Source organism: Anomaloglossus baeobatrachus, chromosome 5, assembly GCF_048569485.1.
Source record: "Anomaloglossus baeobatrachus isolate aAnoBae1 chromosome 5, aAnoBae1.hap1, whole genome shotgun sequence".
NCBI lineage: Eukaryota > Metazoa > Chordata > Amphibia > Anura > Aromobatidae > Anomaloglossus > Anomaloglossus baeobatrachus.
Genome location: NC_134357.1, coordinates 74,371,289 through 74,384,056, shown reverse-complemented (window position 1 = coordinate 74,384,056; position 12,768 = coordinate 74,371,289). Strand labels below are relative to the sequence as shown.

Sequence of the window (12,768 nt, the reverse complement as noted above, 5' to 3'; positions counted from 1 at the left end):
GCGTCCCTAAGGTACTAGTCTGTAAAACAATAGGCAATAAAAAGGCTGCTGTGGCCATTTGAACCAAGTCGCATGCAGTCCGTGTGTTTAATTTTAGAGGATAAGGGGGTTTGGTTACACAGACATCATGACCGGAGAATCCTCCCTCAGCTGGTCATGACATTAATAGAGTTGGATGCCCCTTTTGGACCACGACAAACTGAATTTCAAAATGACTAATGTCAGAGTATTGGTAGATGATATCTTACCTGCAGATCTCCACTGACAAAAGCTGCTCCTCCTGGAAAGATCTTCTCTATCTTAACCATTGGTTGAATTTTGGATTCCATGCCCCCCGAAATGCTAATACCTATAAAATATGAATATGTATAAATCTTAAAATTACAATTCCCCCTACTTCATACATTGCACAGCTTTTGTCCCTGTGACAGCCATTGCAAGCGTTCTGCAATCAGAAATGAATCCAAGTGAAAAAAAAGTATACCGATAGTCTTAGAAAATGTTTCTTCTAATTTCCCCCCATCATGGTTTATATTTAAACAATATTGAAACTTAAGCCTGCTTCACATGGGACGACCGATTGTGCGATTTCACGATCGATCGTACCCGCCCCCGTCGTTTGTGCGTCACGGGCAATTGATTTCCCGTGGCGCACAAACTCGCTAACCCCCCGTCACATGTACTTACCTCCCATGCGACGTCGCTGTGAGCGGCGAACATCCACTTCCTGAAGTGGGATGGATGTTCGGCATCACAGCGGCGGCCGGCCAATAGAAGCGGAGGGCCGGAGATGAGCGGGATGTAAACATCCCGCCCACCTCCTTCTTTCCACATAGCCGGCGGGAGCCGCAGGATGCAGGTAAGAGATGTTCATCGTTCCCGTAGTGTCACACGGAGCAACGTGTGATGCCACGGAAACGATGAACAACCGGCGCCATGTTTCATAAACGATTTTATGAAACCTAGCGACGAGTACACGACTCACGATTTGTGAGCGATACTGCGTCGCTAGGAGGTGTCACACAGGCCGACGTCGCAAGCGATGCCGGATGTGCATCACAAAAAACGTGACCCCGACGATCTATCGCACGATAGATCGTCTCGTGTAAAGCACCCTTTACACATGGGCCATTGAGCCGAATAATCGACTGATATTTCCTGTTCTGTAGAGAGATCACTTCTCAGCATTAATCTCCATATCATTACAGAATGAAGTACAATGTTATAGTAATGTCCATAATAAAGAGTTAAATGCAGTTAACACCTAGGTGATGGGCCTAGCAGATCATCTTTTTTCCCCTCCCTGCAAAATACCGTATTTTTCGTTTTTTAAGATGCACCGGATTATAAGCCGATAAGACGCACCCCAAATTTGGAGAAAAAAAAAAAGGTGGAAAAAAAATATGGGGTCCGTTTTATAATCTGGTGGTGTCTTACCAGGGAGAGGGGGCAGCAGCAGAGCGGGGTGATGCAGCCCAGATACTCACTGCGGTCTCTGCTCTGTGTGGGGCTGGTGACGCCGCTCTGTGCGGGGCCGGTGGCGCCGCTCTTCTCTGTGCGGGGGGCAGGGAATCACCGGCCATTCTGAAGATGTCGGCGGTCTACAGTGAGGGCTTCAAATAATGGCGGTCATGGAGCTGAGAGCTCCATCTGCGTAGGCACTGACTCTAGGTGCCATTATTTGAATCCCTGACCGCCGATATCTTCAGAATGACCACCCGCCCGCCGAGCAGCACAAAGCAGCCGCGCGCTGAGCAGAGCCGAACAGAGTGGAGCCGATGCACACAACAGCGCCGTACTGACAAGTGCCGGCAGCACCCGGTAAGCTACATTCAGATTTTAAGACGCACGCCTCATTTTCCTCCCAAATTTTTGGGAGGAAAAGTGCGTCTTAGGCCCTGTGCGCACCGGAAAACGGAATTTTCTTAAGAAAATTCCGCAGGGTCTGAAAGATTACCGCACCCGCGGTAAAAAAACGAGGCAAACCGCACCCGAAAACCGCATGCAGTTTGCCGCGGTTTTACCGCAGTATTGTTTGCGGTATTGCTGCGGTTTTGCCGCGTGCGGGTTGGTACGTGTGCTTTAATGCATTCAATGCAATAAAGCACATTGAAAAAAAAAAAGGGTCATTTCCTTCTGAGATAGATAGATAAATAGACAGATAGAGAAATAGATAGATAGACAGAGGGATAGACAGAGGGATAGATAGAGTCCCTGTGAGCACACACTGCATTTCTCCCAAGCGGTAATGTGAGTTCACATTACCGGCCGTGGGAAATGCCCTGTGGTTACCTCTGTTGTCTCGCTGCTGTGGCGCCCTGGACTAGCCAGGTCGTCACAGGTAACACCCAAACACCCCCACCCCTAGGACAGCAACACTAGTCAAACACAAAACCCTTGTTGCCTCCCTCCAGTGTCTGATGTCCACACCAGGTGGGGGCGGGGCCAAGGTGGTTGGCTCCACCCACCGAGGAGTTCACAGGCCTGGAGGCGGGAAAAGTGAGAGATTAGTCTGGGAGGTCAAAGAGTGAGGAGCAAACACTTGGGTGTCTGGGTTCGTGGCCCAGGCACTGACAGCAAGGTTGGCAGACGGTGGTGGCCGTCTGCAGGAGTGGTGGAGCAACGCGGAACCGTAGGACCGGGGTCGGGCGTTGGCCCGCCGGTACCAACCGGGGAGCGAAGTGAAGCCAGCACACACAGGCAGGGCCATTGGACCCCAACCAGGATTGGAGCCGCCGACAACAGTCAAATCCGAATGTGACTGGAACCCCAGGGGTTTCCTAACAGCAAAAGTCCCGATTGAAGGCAACCGTCCACACCGTGAGGGTATACAGCCACCGCCAACGGCTAGAGACCCAAGGACCAGCGCCTGCGGGCACAACGGGCTCCTCCGGCACCCATACACCGGGTAGCGGACTACCGCTGGGAAGCCACAGTAGTCAACACAGAACACTAAGGTGCAGGGAGAGACAGCCACCATCACCTGTCCAGGGAGACATACAGCAGCCGGCTACGGGACCCGTCCATCCAGCCGTTTGGTTTACCGGAGACTTTGTGCCTCGTTTGCTGAGTGAGTACACCTGTGCTATCCGGCACTGCGCCGCGCTGTCCCTGCACCTCACCGGCCCTGCAGCCCCATCACATCACCGGGCCCCGGGACCACCAACCCCTACCCACGGAGGGGGAAAACAACATCCCAGCTGCTCCCCACCATCGCTCCCGGGATCCCCGTCACCAGCAGCGGTGGTGCCCATCTTCACCACAACCCGTGGGTGGCGTCACGGACTAAATCCCCAAACCAAATCACCTCCCCCCTTTCACTCATGGGCGAGGGGCGCCGCTCAAGTCCCCGGATCCGGCCCACCGCTCGAGCCACCGAGCAGCAGCAGCAGCGCCGGGCGTTAGCGAGCGCAGCGGCGTCCCCTCCTCCGCCCGCGACACTGCGAGGCTCCATTCAGCCTGTGTCTGTGTCACTCGCTTCTGGATGCAAGCAGCGCAAGACGTGGATTACGCCAGAGCTGTGTGTTGGGAGGGGTTAATAAAGGGGTTAAAGAGGAGGCTTTTTTGTGTTTTATTTAAAATAAAGGATTTTTCGGGGTGTGTGTTTATTCACTTTACTTACGGGTTGATCATGTCAGCTGTCTCATAGACGCTGCCATGATCAAGCCTGGAGTTAATGGCAGCGATGCGCTGCCATGAACTCGTTATTACCTGGATAGCCACTGCATTACGGCATCTGGAAGAGCTGGGGACACTCTGGGATTGCCGCATAATGCATGCGACAGTCCCGGGGCAGCTGCGGCCGATATTCTCGGCTGCGGGAGGAGGGGGGACATTAACCCTGCCCCCCGTCCTCCCCAGCCTGAGAATACCGGGCCGCCGCTGTGTGCTTACCTCGACTGGACGGTAAAAATACGGCGGAGCCCGCGTGTTTTTTTTTCTATATTTCCGTTTGATTTGTATGTGTATTCTATATGTCTGTGTGTGAGTGTGATGTGTGTGTGTTTACTCTCTGCTCCGCTTCCTCTTCCTGTAATGACATCACTTCCCTGCGGGATTTCACGATTACATGGCAGTCAATGGAGTGAAATCCCGCAGCGACGTGCGGAAAAGAAGTGACATGCAATTGTTTTTGCTGCGGGAATCCCGCAGCAAAACATGCAGCTGTCAAATTCCGCATAGTGCGCACAGCATTTTTTTTCCCATAGGTTTTGCTGGTGAATCACTGCAGAGATGTTATGAACATTTTCTGCAGCGAAACATGCAGCAAAACCGCAGGAAATCCACGGGAAAAAACGGTAAGTGCGCACAGGGCCTTATAATCCGAAAAATACGGTAACCTCTGCACAGGTCATGGATGATGCCCACAACACTTTCACATTGAAATTGAATAAGTGCAAGATTTATTAAATTATATAAAAGATAGTTATAGATAAAAGTACAAAAACACAGACTGGTTCTAAACCAGGGGTCGGAAACCTTTTTGGCTGAGAGAGAGCCATGAACGCCACATATTTTAAAATGTAATTCCATGAGAGCCATACTCACCAGGAGGAAGCGGCTTAGAAGTTCAAGTAAACCAGGTAGGCGATGTTGCGGGCACAGAGGAGGGGGTGTCGTGGCTCAAGATGGTCAGTGTACGGATGGTTGGAGATACTGCTGCGGGCTAGTGTGGTGTCGTGGTGGCGAGACCGCAGTAGCTGGCAAACTGTGGGCTGCTTTGATTCTCTTGCAGCTGACAAGATCAACTTCAAGAAAATGGCCCCGGCGTGTGCGCAGATCGATGTGATGGACTTCAATAAAATGGCTGCGGAGTCCTATCTGTGCTCACGCCGCTTCCGCAGTCAAAGTCAATCCCGTCAACTGCGGGAGATTCAAAGCAGCCCGCAGTCTGCCAGCTACTGCAGGATCACCGCTGCGACGCCCCACGAGCCAGCAGTATCGCCGACGCTGTGCCACCACTGCCGCCCGGGTAAGCCATATACAGTTTGTAAGACGCACCCCCATTTTTCTTCTAGTTTTGGGGGAAAAAAAGTGCGTCTTACAAACCAAAAAATACAGTATTTTATTTATTAAAGATTTGTCTGCAAGTCAGCAGCCATCAAAAGAGCCACAACTGGATCGCGACCTGACCCCTGTTCATAACAGTAATTAGGTAAAAGGGAAGGTAGAACAGTGTGGATGTATTATTAGATTGCTGCAATGTGTAGTGCATACAAAAGGAGGCAGTAAAATACCTTAAAAATACACATACAGAAAATACAGTACATAGAAGCACACATAAATGGTAAGATTTAGAGAATAACCACCAAGAGTACCAAAACTCGGAAGAATGCTTGAGGACAAGTAAATGTCTGAGGTAAAACCTCTTTTCCCCCACTATATGCATGTACTGGGGAAGATTCTCGATCATTTTTACCGTTAACCAACTTATCCCCACACATTCTTCCTACTTTTAGTACACTTGGTTCAACTCTAGTTTCTACAATTTATGCACATGTCAAGGAGTGGTGAATAAATTAGTGTAAAGAAATGGAAGTGCTGTCCACACCCCTCGAAGAAAATAATGTGATGTAGTTTAATGTGTTTAGGAAAAGACATGTATTTAGTTGGGCACATATAGGGTTAACTGTTGAGATTGGCCCAGATTGGGAGGAGTTATATTGGCAGACAAGAGAGCTGTTTCCTGGACCAGTAAGTTAGTACCTAGAGGTCAGTGGTGCAAGACCTAAGGCCTAATAGCAGACTGCCATGTTACAGATGTGTGGGAAGAGAGACGACATCTGATAGTACTGTATGTTCTGAGGACTGAGGAACCATGATGAGAAACGTGAAAGACTACAGCATTTGATTGACCAGAAAGTCCAATAGACTGGAACCTAGGCCAGGTAGGCTGAGTAAAAGTGGCGCCCCTGAGGCTTCAGTCGCCACAGGGTACTGTACCTCACTTAAGGTGCAGTATTCATTCTGGGTAAGGAGGAGGTTATTTGCTGGTGTTCATCACATTTCATACAACACACAGCTTAGTAGCCAGCCACTAGGACTGGGCTAGGGTAGATGTTGGGGGTGGCCGTCATGGGAACGGGACTTTCCACTCACAAGTCAGCACCTGGGGGGTGGAGCTACACTGGGGGGAAGTAGGAGAAACATTCCCACTTAGTCAAGTCGGGACTTTGGTCCAGATAACACCTCATCCCAGGAAAGCGAGTGGAGCACAGGGCCCAAGGCTTGGAGCAGGAAGCTCAGCCCGGAGTCTCTACACCTGAAGGGAGATTCCATGAACCATGGAGCGTGCAGCGAGCACCCACAACCCGTTCCACAGTCCAGGATTTACGTGGAGGGACTCCCGTCAGAAGGGACACACAGTCCACAACACCGGCGGTAACCTCCGAACTATCCGGGATCGAGTGGAACCCATCAAGGTGGAAACCGGCACTCCAAGGGTGACGACATTGAAGTCAGTAAAAAGAACTTTGACCGAAGCCTCTGTATTGTCCCCATCATTTCCAGCGCCATCACCCCGCGCTCCGGCGCCATAGACTATTACCACCATCATCCTCACTGGGGCCAAGCTCTACCTGTGGAGAGCTGCAACACCCGAGCTGCGTTATCATCCACCCCAGAAGAGAGACCTTCTGCAGCGGCGGCTTCCCTCATACCCGCACACCACAGGTGGCATCATGAGACAACTACTCCTAACATCCCCAACCCCTTCATCTTTTATTGACACCGACAGGACCACAGGGCCAGGCTAGTGTGACATCCCAAACTGACACCACCGGCCCAGTGACGAGTAAAACTCCAGGCCCCGTGGGTGCGTCATAAACAATACAGAAAGAGACTTAGGTGAACTAGGAGACTAATGTAATGCTATAGAGAAGGAATTGTATCAGCAGGACGCTGGTAAGCAGTTGACTACAGAGAAAAGGATCTCCATTTTGAATTGTGGAAGGAAGTTATGGTCGCTATATTGGGACATGAATTCCCCCAAGGGGAGCTGAGAGTGCAACACAGCTAAGAATATGTGACCCTTCAAGAGTGAACTTTGTTAGTAGCAGTGAGGATTTGTACCGAAGTGACCTCTCTAGGGGAGGCCTCATACGTTAATTGGAAGCTGATCCTAGCTGTGGGTGGTAGTAGCGTTACATCACGATCCATGCGGCCCTCACAGGGGAAGACCAAGTCTCCCAGAATTGTTGACTGGACTGTTGTGAGAATATATGAAGTGAAAGGAAAAGGAACAGTTGTTTGATGTAACTGAGACGTGCCCGTGTCTGCTTACAGCAAGTGAATAGTACATGAAGCATCATGCCTACTATCTGATGTATATAGTTGTTATCAAGTTCAATAAAAGATATATTTTTGGACTTTGGTGTTTTTACATTTGTGTAAACCATCTTGATCCATATCCAATGGCACACTCAGTCTGGGGAGGCGTATCGCCCATGTAACGATTACCACCAACTCACATCTAGCCAGGACCCCTATTTTCAAGTAGCGTGGTGGGGGGCAGGGGACGAGTACATTCATACACGACTACTGCCCACGGCCACGTTACATTAGCAATCTCCAAAGATTGTCTATGATGCTTCACACACTATATTTTATTTGGAGGTTGTATAGCCTTAATTTTTATAAGTTTTGTGGATTGCAGTAAATCGATTGCCACAACTGCACTGTAATTGGTGTAGGATGACCTTCTGATAGGCCATCAATAAGCTGTGAATGGACAACCCCATCAATGAATGGTTAAAAGTGTAAAAGGCCGTGGAACAGAAGAGAAATTTAGGTAGTATGGAGGCAGATCTGTAGTGTGCGCCAGAAGGCACAGTAAAAAGGGAGAACAGAGATGAATTAATCTGATACCCAATTATTGTGACGGAATTGTGACGCCCTGGGCAAGCCAGGGGTCACAGGTAATGACATCACCACACCCTACACCCCGGATAGGTACACCAAAGCTACACCAGAAATCCTTGTTGCCTTCCTCCAGGGGCTGATGTCCACATCAGGGGGTGGGCCAGGCGATTGGCTCCGCCCACCGAGGAGTTCACAGTCCTGGAGGCGGGAAAACCAGGCAGTTAGAGATGAGTTTAGGAGGAGAGTGGTAGAGGAGCAAGTGAGAGGAGTTGAAGTGGAAAGAGAAAAAGTGACAGTTTGGAAGCCTGAAGTTAGTCCGGGTGTGTGCCCCGGACTGAGACAGCAAGTTTAGCAGACGGTGGTGACCGTCTGCAGGAGAGGCTGATCGGAGGTTGCCGAAAGGACCGTGGACGGGTGGTGGCCCGGCGGTACCGGACCGGTATACAAGGAGAAGCCAGCACCATTGGCAGGGGCCTTTCGGATCCCGGCAAGGCTAGGAGTCGCCGTGAATTTGCCAAATCCGTCAGTGAAGGGGACCTCCGGGTCTCCCAACAACTAAGTCCCGATTGAAGGCAACAGTCCAACCGTAGGAGAGAGACACCGCCACCGCCAAGGCACCAGTTTCTCAGGGCCAGCGCCTGCGGGCAAAGAGGGGCTCCTCCGGCCCATATCCAAGTCGGGGAGTGGGTTACCGGTGGGAACCCATCGCTACCAACATTACACTAGGTGCAGGGAGAGAGACCGTCACCGCCAACTACCGGGGAAAAGCAACAGCAGCCATCCGTGGGAACCGTCTTTCCAGCCGTGTGTTTTACCGAGAACTGTGTCAACGTCTCAGGCTGAGTGAGTACCACCGTGCCGTACGGCACAGCGCTGCCCCCGCGACCCTGCACCTCACCAGGCCCCGCACCCGGCCTGCCATCCATCCCTACCCCATCACCGGGCCCCGGGACAACCAACCCCCTACCCACGGAGGGGAGGAATAACAACAAAGCTGCTCCCTGTCACCGCTCCCGGGATCCCCATACAGAGCAGTGGTGGTGTCCACACAATCACCACAACCGCGGGTGGCGTCACGGACAATAAATCCCCAAAACCAATCCCCTTTTCACTCACGGGCGAGGAGCGCCGCTCGAGTCCCCGGGATCCGGCCCATCGCTTGAGCCACCAAGCAGCAGAGGCCGCAGCAGCAGCGGCAGCCGGACCCGAGCAGTGGGAGAGCGCAGCGTCCCCTCCTCTGCCCGCAACAGAAACAGGGAGAACGATTCACCACGCAAGTTCAGGAACCACTGGAGGTGGGACCAGAGGAGGTGTTGATCTTTGATACTGCAGACAGAGACATTGAGGTACCACACAGGAGCCAGGATATAAGAAAGAAGAATGTGGGGACCAAATATCGTGTTGTATAAATTTATAATGTTGTATTGCTATTCTCAGGTGACAACCCGTTCTCATAACAGCTAAGCTGATACCTCTGTTAAAAAAAAGAAGCTCTAATCACTAAGAACTGTTCCATATCATAGTACTATAGTTTAATAAGAAAATCTTGGTCTGCTTTGAAGCTCAGTATATATCTCAGCTTCAGATGAGGACAAAGATGGTGGTGAGGAAGCCCTTTGTCAGGCCTCTGGTTGTCAAGGTATGATTGTGTGGCGCCCCTGGGCTTCAGGCGCCACAGGGTATTACACTACTTTTCAGGGGTAATATCTATCCCTGGTCAGGAGGGGCTTAACCTGTCAGTGCCTTCACAAAACACACACACAAACAACAGCAAGGTGCTTACAGGGAGTTGGACTAGAGCAGACAGGGGAGTTAGCCGTCACGAAGCATGGGACTTTCCCAGTCTCTAGGACAACCACTGGGGGCGGGCACCACATGGGGTAGAAGTAGGTGCACCATCATACTTAGAGAACCTTCCTAGGCACAGCTTGGGATAACATCTAGCACTGACAACTGGAGTTAGTGTTTCTCTCTCTTCGTGGTCCTGTGGCTTGGAGCAGGAGGCTCAGCCTGGGTTCCGGACAGCAACCGAGGGACACTTCACTAAAAGACTTTCATGGGTGGGGCATGGCCTGGACCTCATGTAGAGAGGACGCAGCGTGGGTGAGCTCCTGCCTGGATCCTGAATCATCCTGCACACCGGCCTTGCTGACAGGCACTACCGACCCTGGAGGGCTGCAAGACTACTTATAACACCCGGGGAAGCGAGCACCGCCAGGATATGCCGACCCGCAGCAGCAATAAAAAGGACAGAGACGCGCAGGAGCGCGCCTGTGAAGAATCCATTATGGCGCCGCCGGCGTCCACACCATCCCGCGGTGGAGCAGTGGGAGTAGCAGGCAGGCTGGAGCAGTTCGCCAGAGTGGCCCCTGGCACAGAGCCTACCTCCAACGAGGCACCCGATGGCAGCGCTGAACGGGCCCTGGAGCAGGGAGAAAACATACCCGACGGCGAGACTGTGAGTACCCTGGGCCTTGCATGTTCAGCAGCACCAAGATATGCAGACACGGAGGCCTGCACTGGCAGAGGGAGGAGGGCGAGATGTGGAGCAAACAACACCTATCTTCACTGAGGCCATACTGAGAGACATTCTGGCAGCAATTAACTCTTGCAACACCACATCGGCCACCCTAAGCAGCCAGATGGGAACAGTCACCTCAGATATGGCTTGTATTAAACGTGAGCTGCAGGGGGTGACTGTCAGAATGGGGGAGCTGGAGGAACGAGTGAGTACAACAGAGGATAAATTACCACCAATGTCACGAGAGCTGGGAAAGGCCACGCAAAATATTTCCACACTGCTAAACAAGGTGGATGATTTGGAGAACCGCTCCCGCAGAAGTAATTTGAGACTGGTGGGGGTCCCAGAGAGGATGGACGGCAATGACCCATTGAATTTCTTTGAAAAATGGCTTAAAGATACCATGGGAAAAGACATACTGTCCCCTTTCTTCACCATTGAAAGGGCGCACAGGGTCCCTGCGCGTGCCCCACAGCCGGGAGCACCCCCACGTCCTATTCTGATTAAACTACTGCACTATAAAGATAGGGACACTATCCTGCGCAGAGCCAGAGATATCAAAGAACTTGCAATTAATGGGAGGAAGATATCAATATTTCCTGATTTCTCCATGGAAGTGCAACGTAAAAGAGCGCAATTTATTGAGACCAAAAAACGCCTGCGCAACCTACAAGTGCCATACTCCATGATGTACCCTGCTAAGCTGCGCATTACTGCGAACGGAGAGACTCAATTTTTTGATACGGCTGGGGCGGCGCTGTCTTGGCTGGATATCAATGAGAGGTCCCTGAGGAGGAAGAATACCTGAGATTTCCCTTTCTGCCGCCAGGCGTTGTTTTTGTTTGGGACGCTATGCTGGTGAGCTCATTACAGTTAAATTCATCTAGGATCCAGGACGGGAGACGGCCGGTTCATTGTGGACACACGCTGCACTAGCGAGTTGTGGACCCCCCTCCCTGCATTGACTTGGGGCGTGTTTTTAGCCCTGATTCTCTCTATTTGGGAGAAATGTGTAAGATACCCTTGATTTTGAGGGCAGGGGCACTGCGCACTGGTGTGCAGAGCCCTATCTTTCTCCTTGTTTTTCTTGTTTACTGTTGTATGATGCAATCTGTTTGGGAAGCGTGGTGTGCCTCAGTCGTGTTGCTCAACCTAATGTTTTTGAGAATCAGTGGAGAACGCCTCTCTCCTGCAGGTATGAAGTATCCGTCCGGATCATATCTTAGTCTACGCTTATGGCGACATCCTTAAATATTGTAGCGTGGAATGTTAGAGGGCTCGGAGATGCAAACAAAAGATGTGCTATATTTACTCACCTACAGAAACTTTTCCCGGCTATTTTATGTCTATCCGAGACCGATATGGTCAGGGATACTGTTCATTGGCTGAGGAGGGGATGGATCGCGCATGAATATCATTCCACATACTCGACCTATGCACGGGGTGTGAGTGTGTTGGTGCACAAATCCATCCCGTTCTCATGTACCAGATCAGTGATTGACCCGGGGGGCAGATTTGTCTGTTTGCTTTGTACGCTGTATGGTATACAATTTTTTCTGGTTGCGATATATATCCCTCCACCATATTCAGTCGAACCGGTAAAAAGGATATTGTCTATTTTAGATTCCCTTCCATCTGCGCCGACGCTTCTGATAGGGGATTTTAATAATTACTTACATCCCTATCTAGATAAATTACACTCGGGAAACATATCGGAGAACGCCGCCCTGACTTCATTTGCTAGAATGCTAACAGAGCTGGGTTTTGTAGATCTTTGGTGTGCCCAACACCCCACAACCAAACAATTCTCCTGTTACTCTAGCTCCCACCACACCATGTCACGGATAGACTTGGCTATTGGAAACGCACTTATGGCCTCATATACACAAAAGGTGGCCTACCTACCTAGAAGTGTATCTGATCACTCACCATTACATGTTACGCTTGCATGGGGAAACCCCCTCGCTCTGCCCAGGCCTATCTGGAAACTTAATCCCTTCTGGATCCAGCTTATTGGGGGATCTTTATATGATAACATTCTGGAATATTTTCATCTTAATGAGTGCTCTGCACCACCACACATAGTTTGGGACTCTATGAAAGCTGTGGTAAGGGGCATATATATTAGAGAAATATGCATACGCAAAAATCAAACCAAATGTTACACCCAGAGTCTGATTCAGGAGGTATCTGATGCGGAGGCTGCGGTGGTGCTCAACCCGACAGTAGAAACTAAAAACACTCTAGAGAAGGCACAGATGTCACTCAAAGAAAATCTCATGTCGGTGGCAGAAAATAAACGCTATTTCCTTAAACAAAATTATTTTATAGCGGGGGAGGGCGTGGGGCACCTACTGGCCACAGTCATTAGAGCACAGGAAGTATCT

General features: G+C 50.7%; 1 protein-coding gene across 2 annotated transcripts in view; it reads right to left on the bottom strand.

The window, feature by feature from the left end:
* PDZD7 (PDZ domain containing 7) overlaps positions 1–12,768 on the bottom strand; it is a 133,776-nt gene that overhangs the window by 13,205 nt on the left and 107,803 nt on the right. For both annotated transcript variants that reach the window (XM_075352312.1, XM_075352313.1), the window contains one exon: positions 249–349. In XM_075352312.1, coding sequence (XP_075208427.1) covers positions 249–349 — 101 coding nt within the window. The remainder of the gene's footprint in view (positions 1–248; positions 350–12,768) is intronic.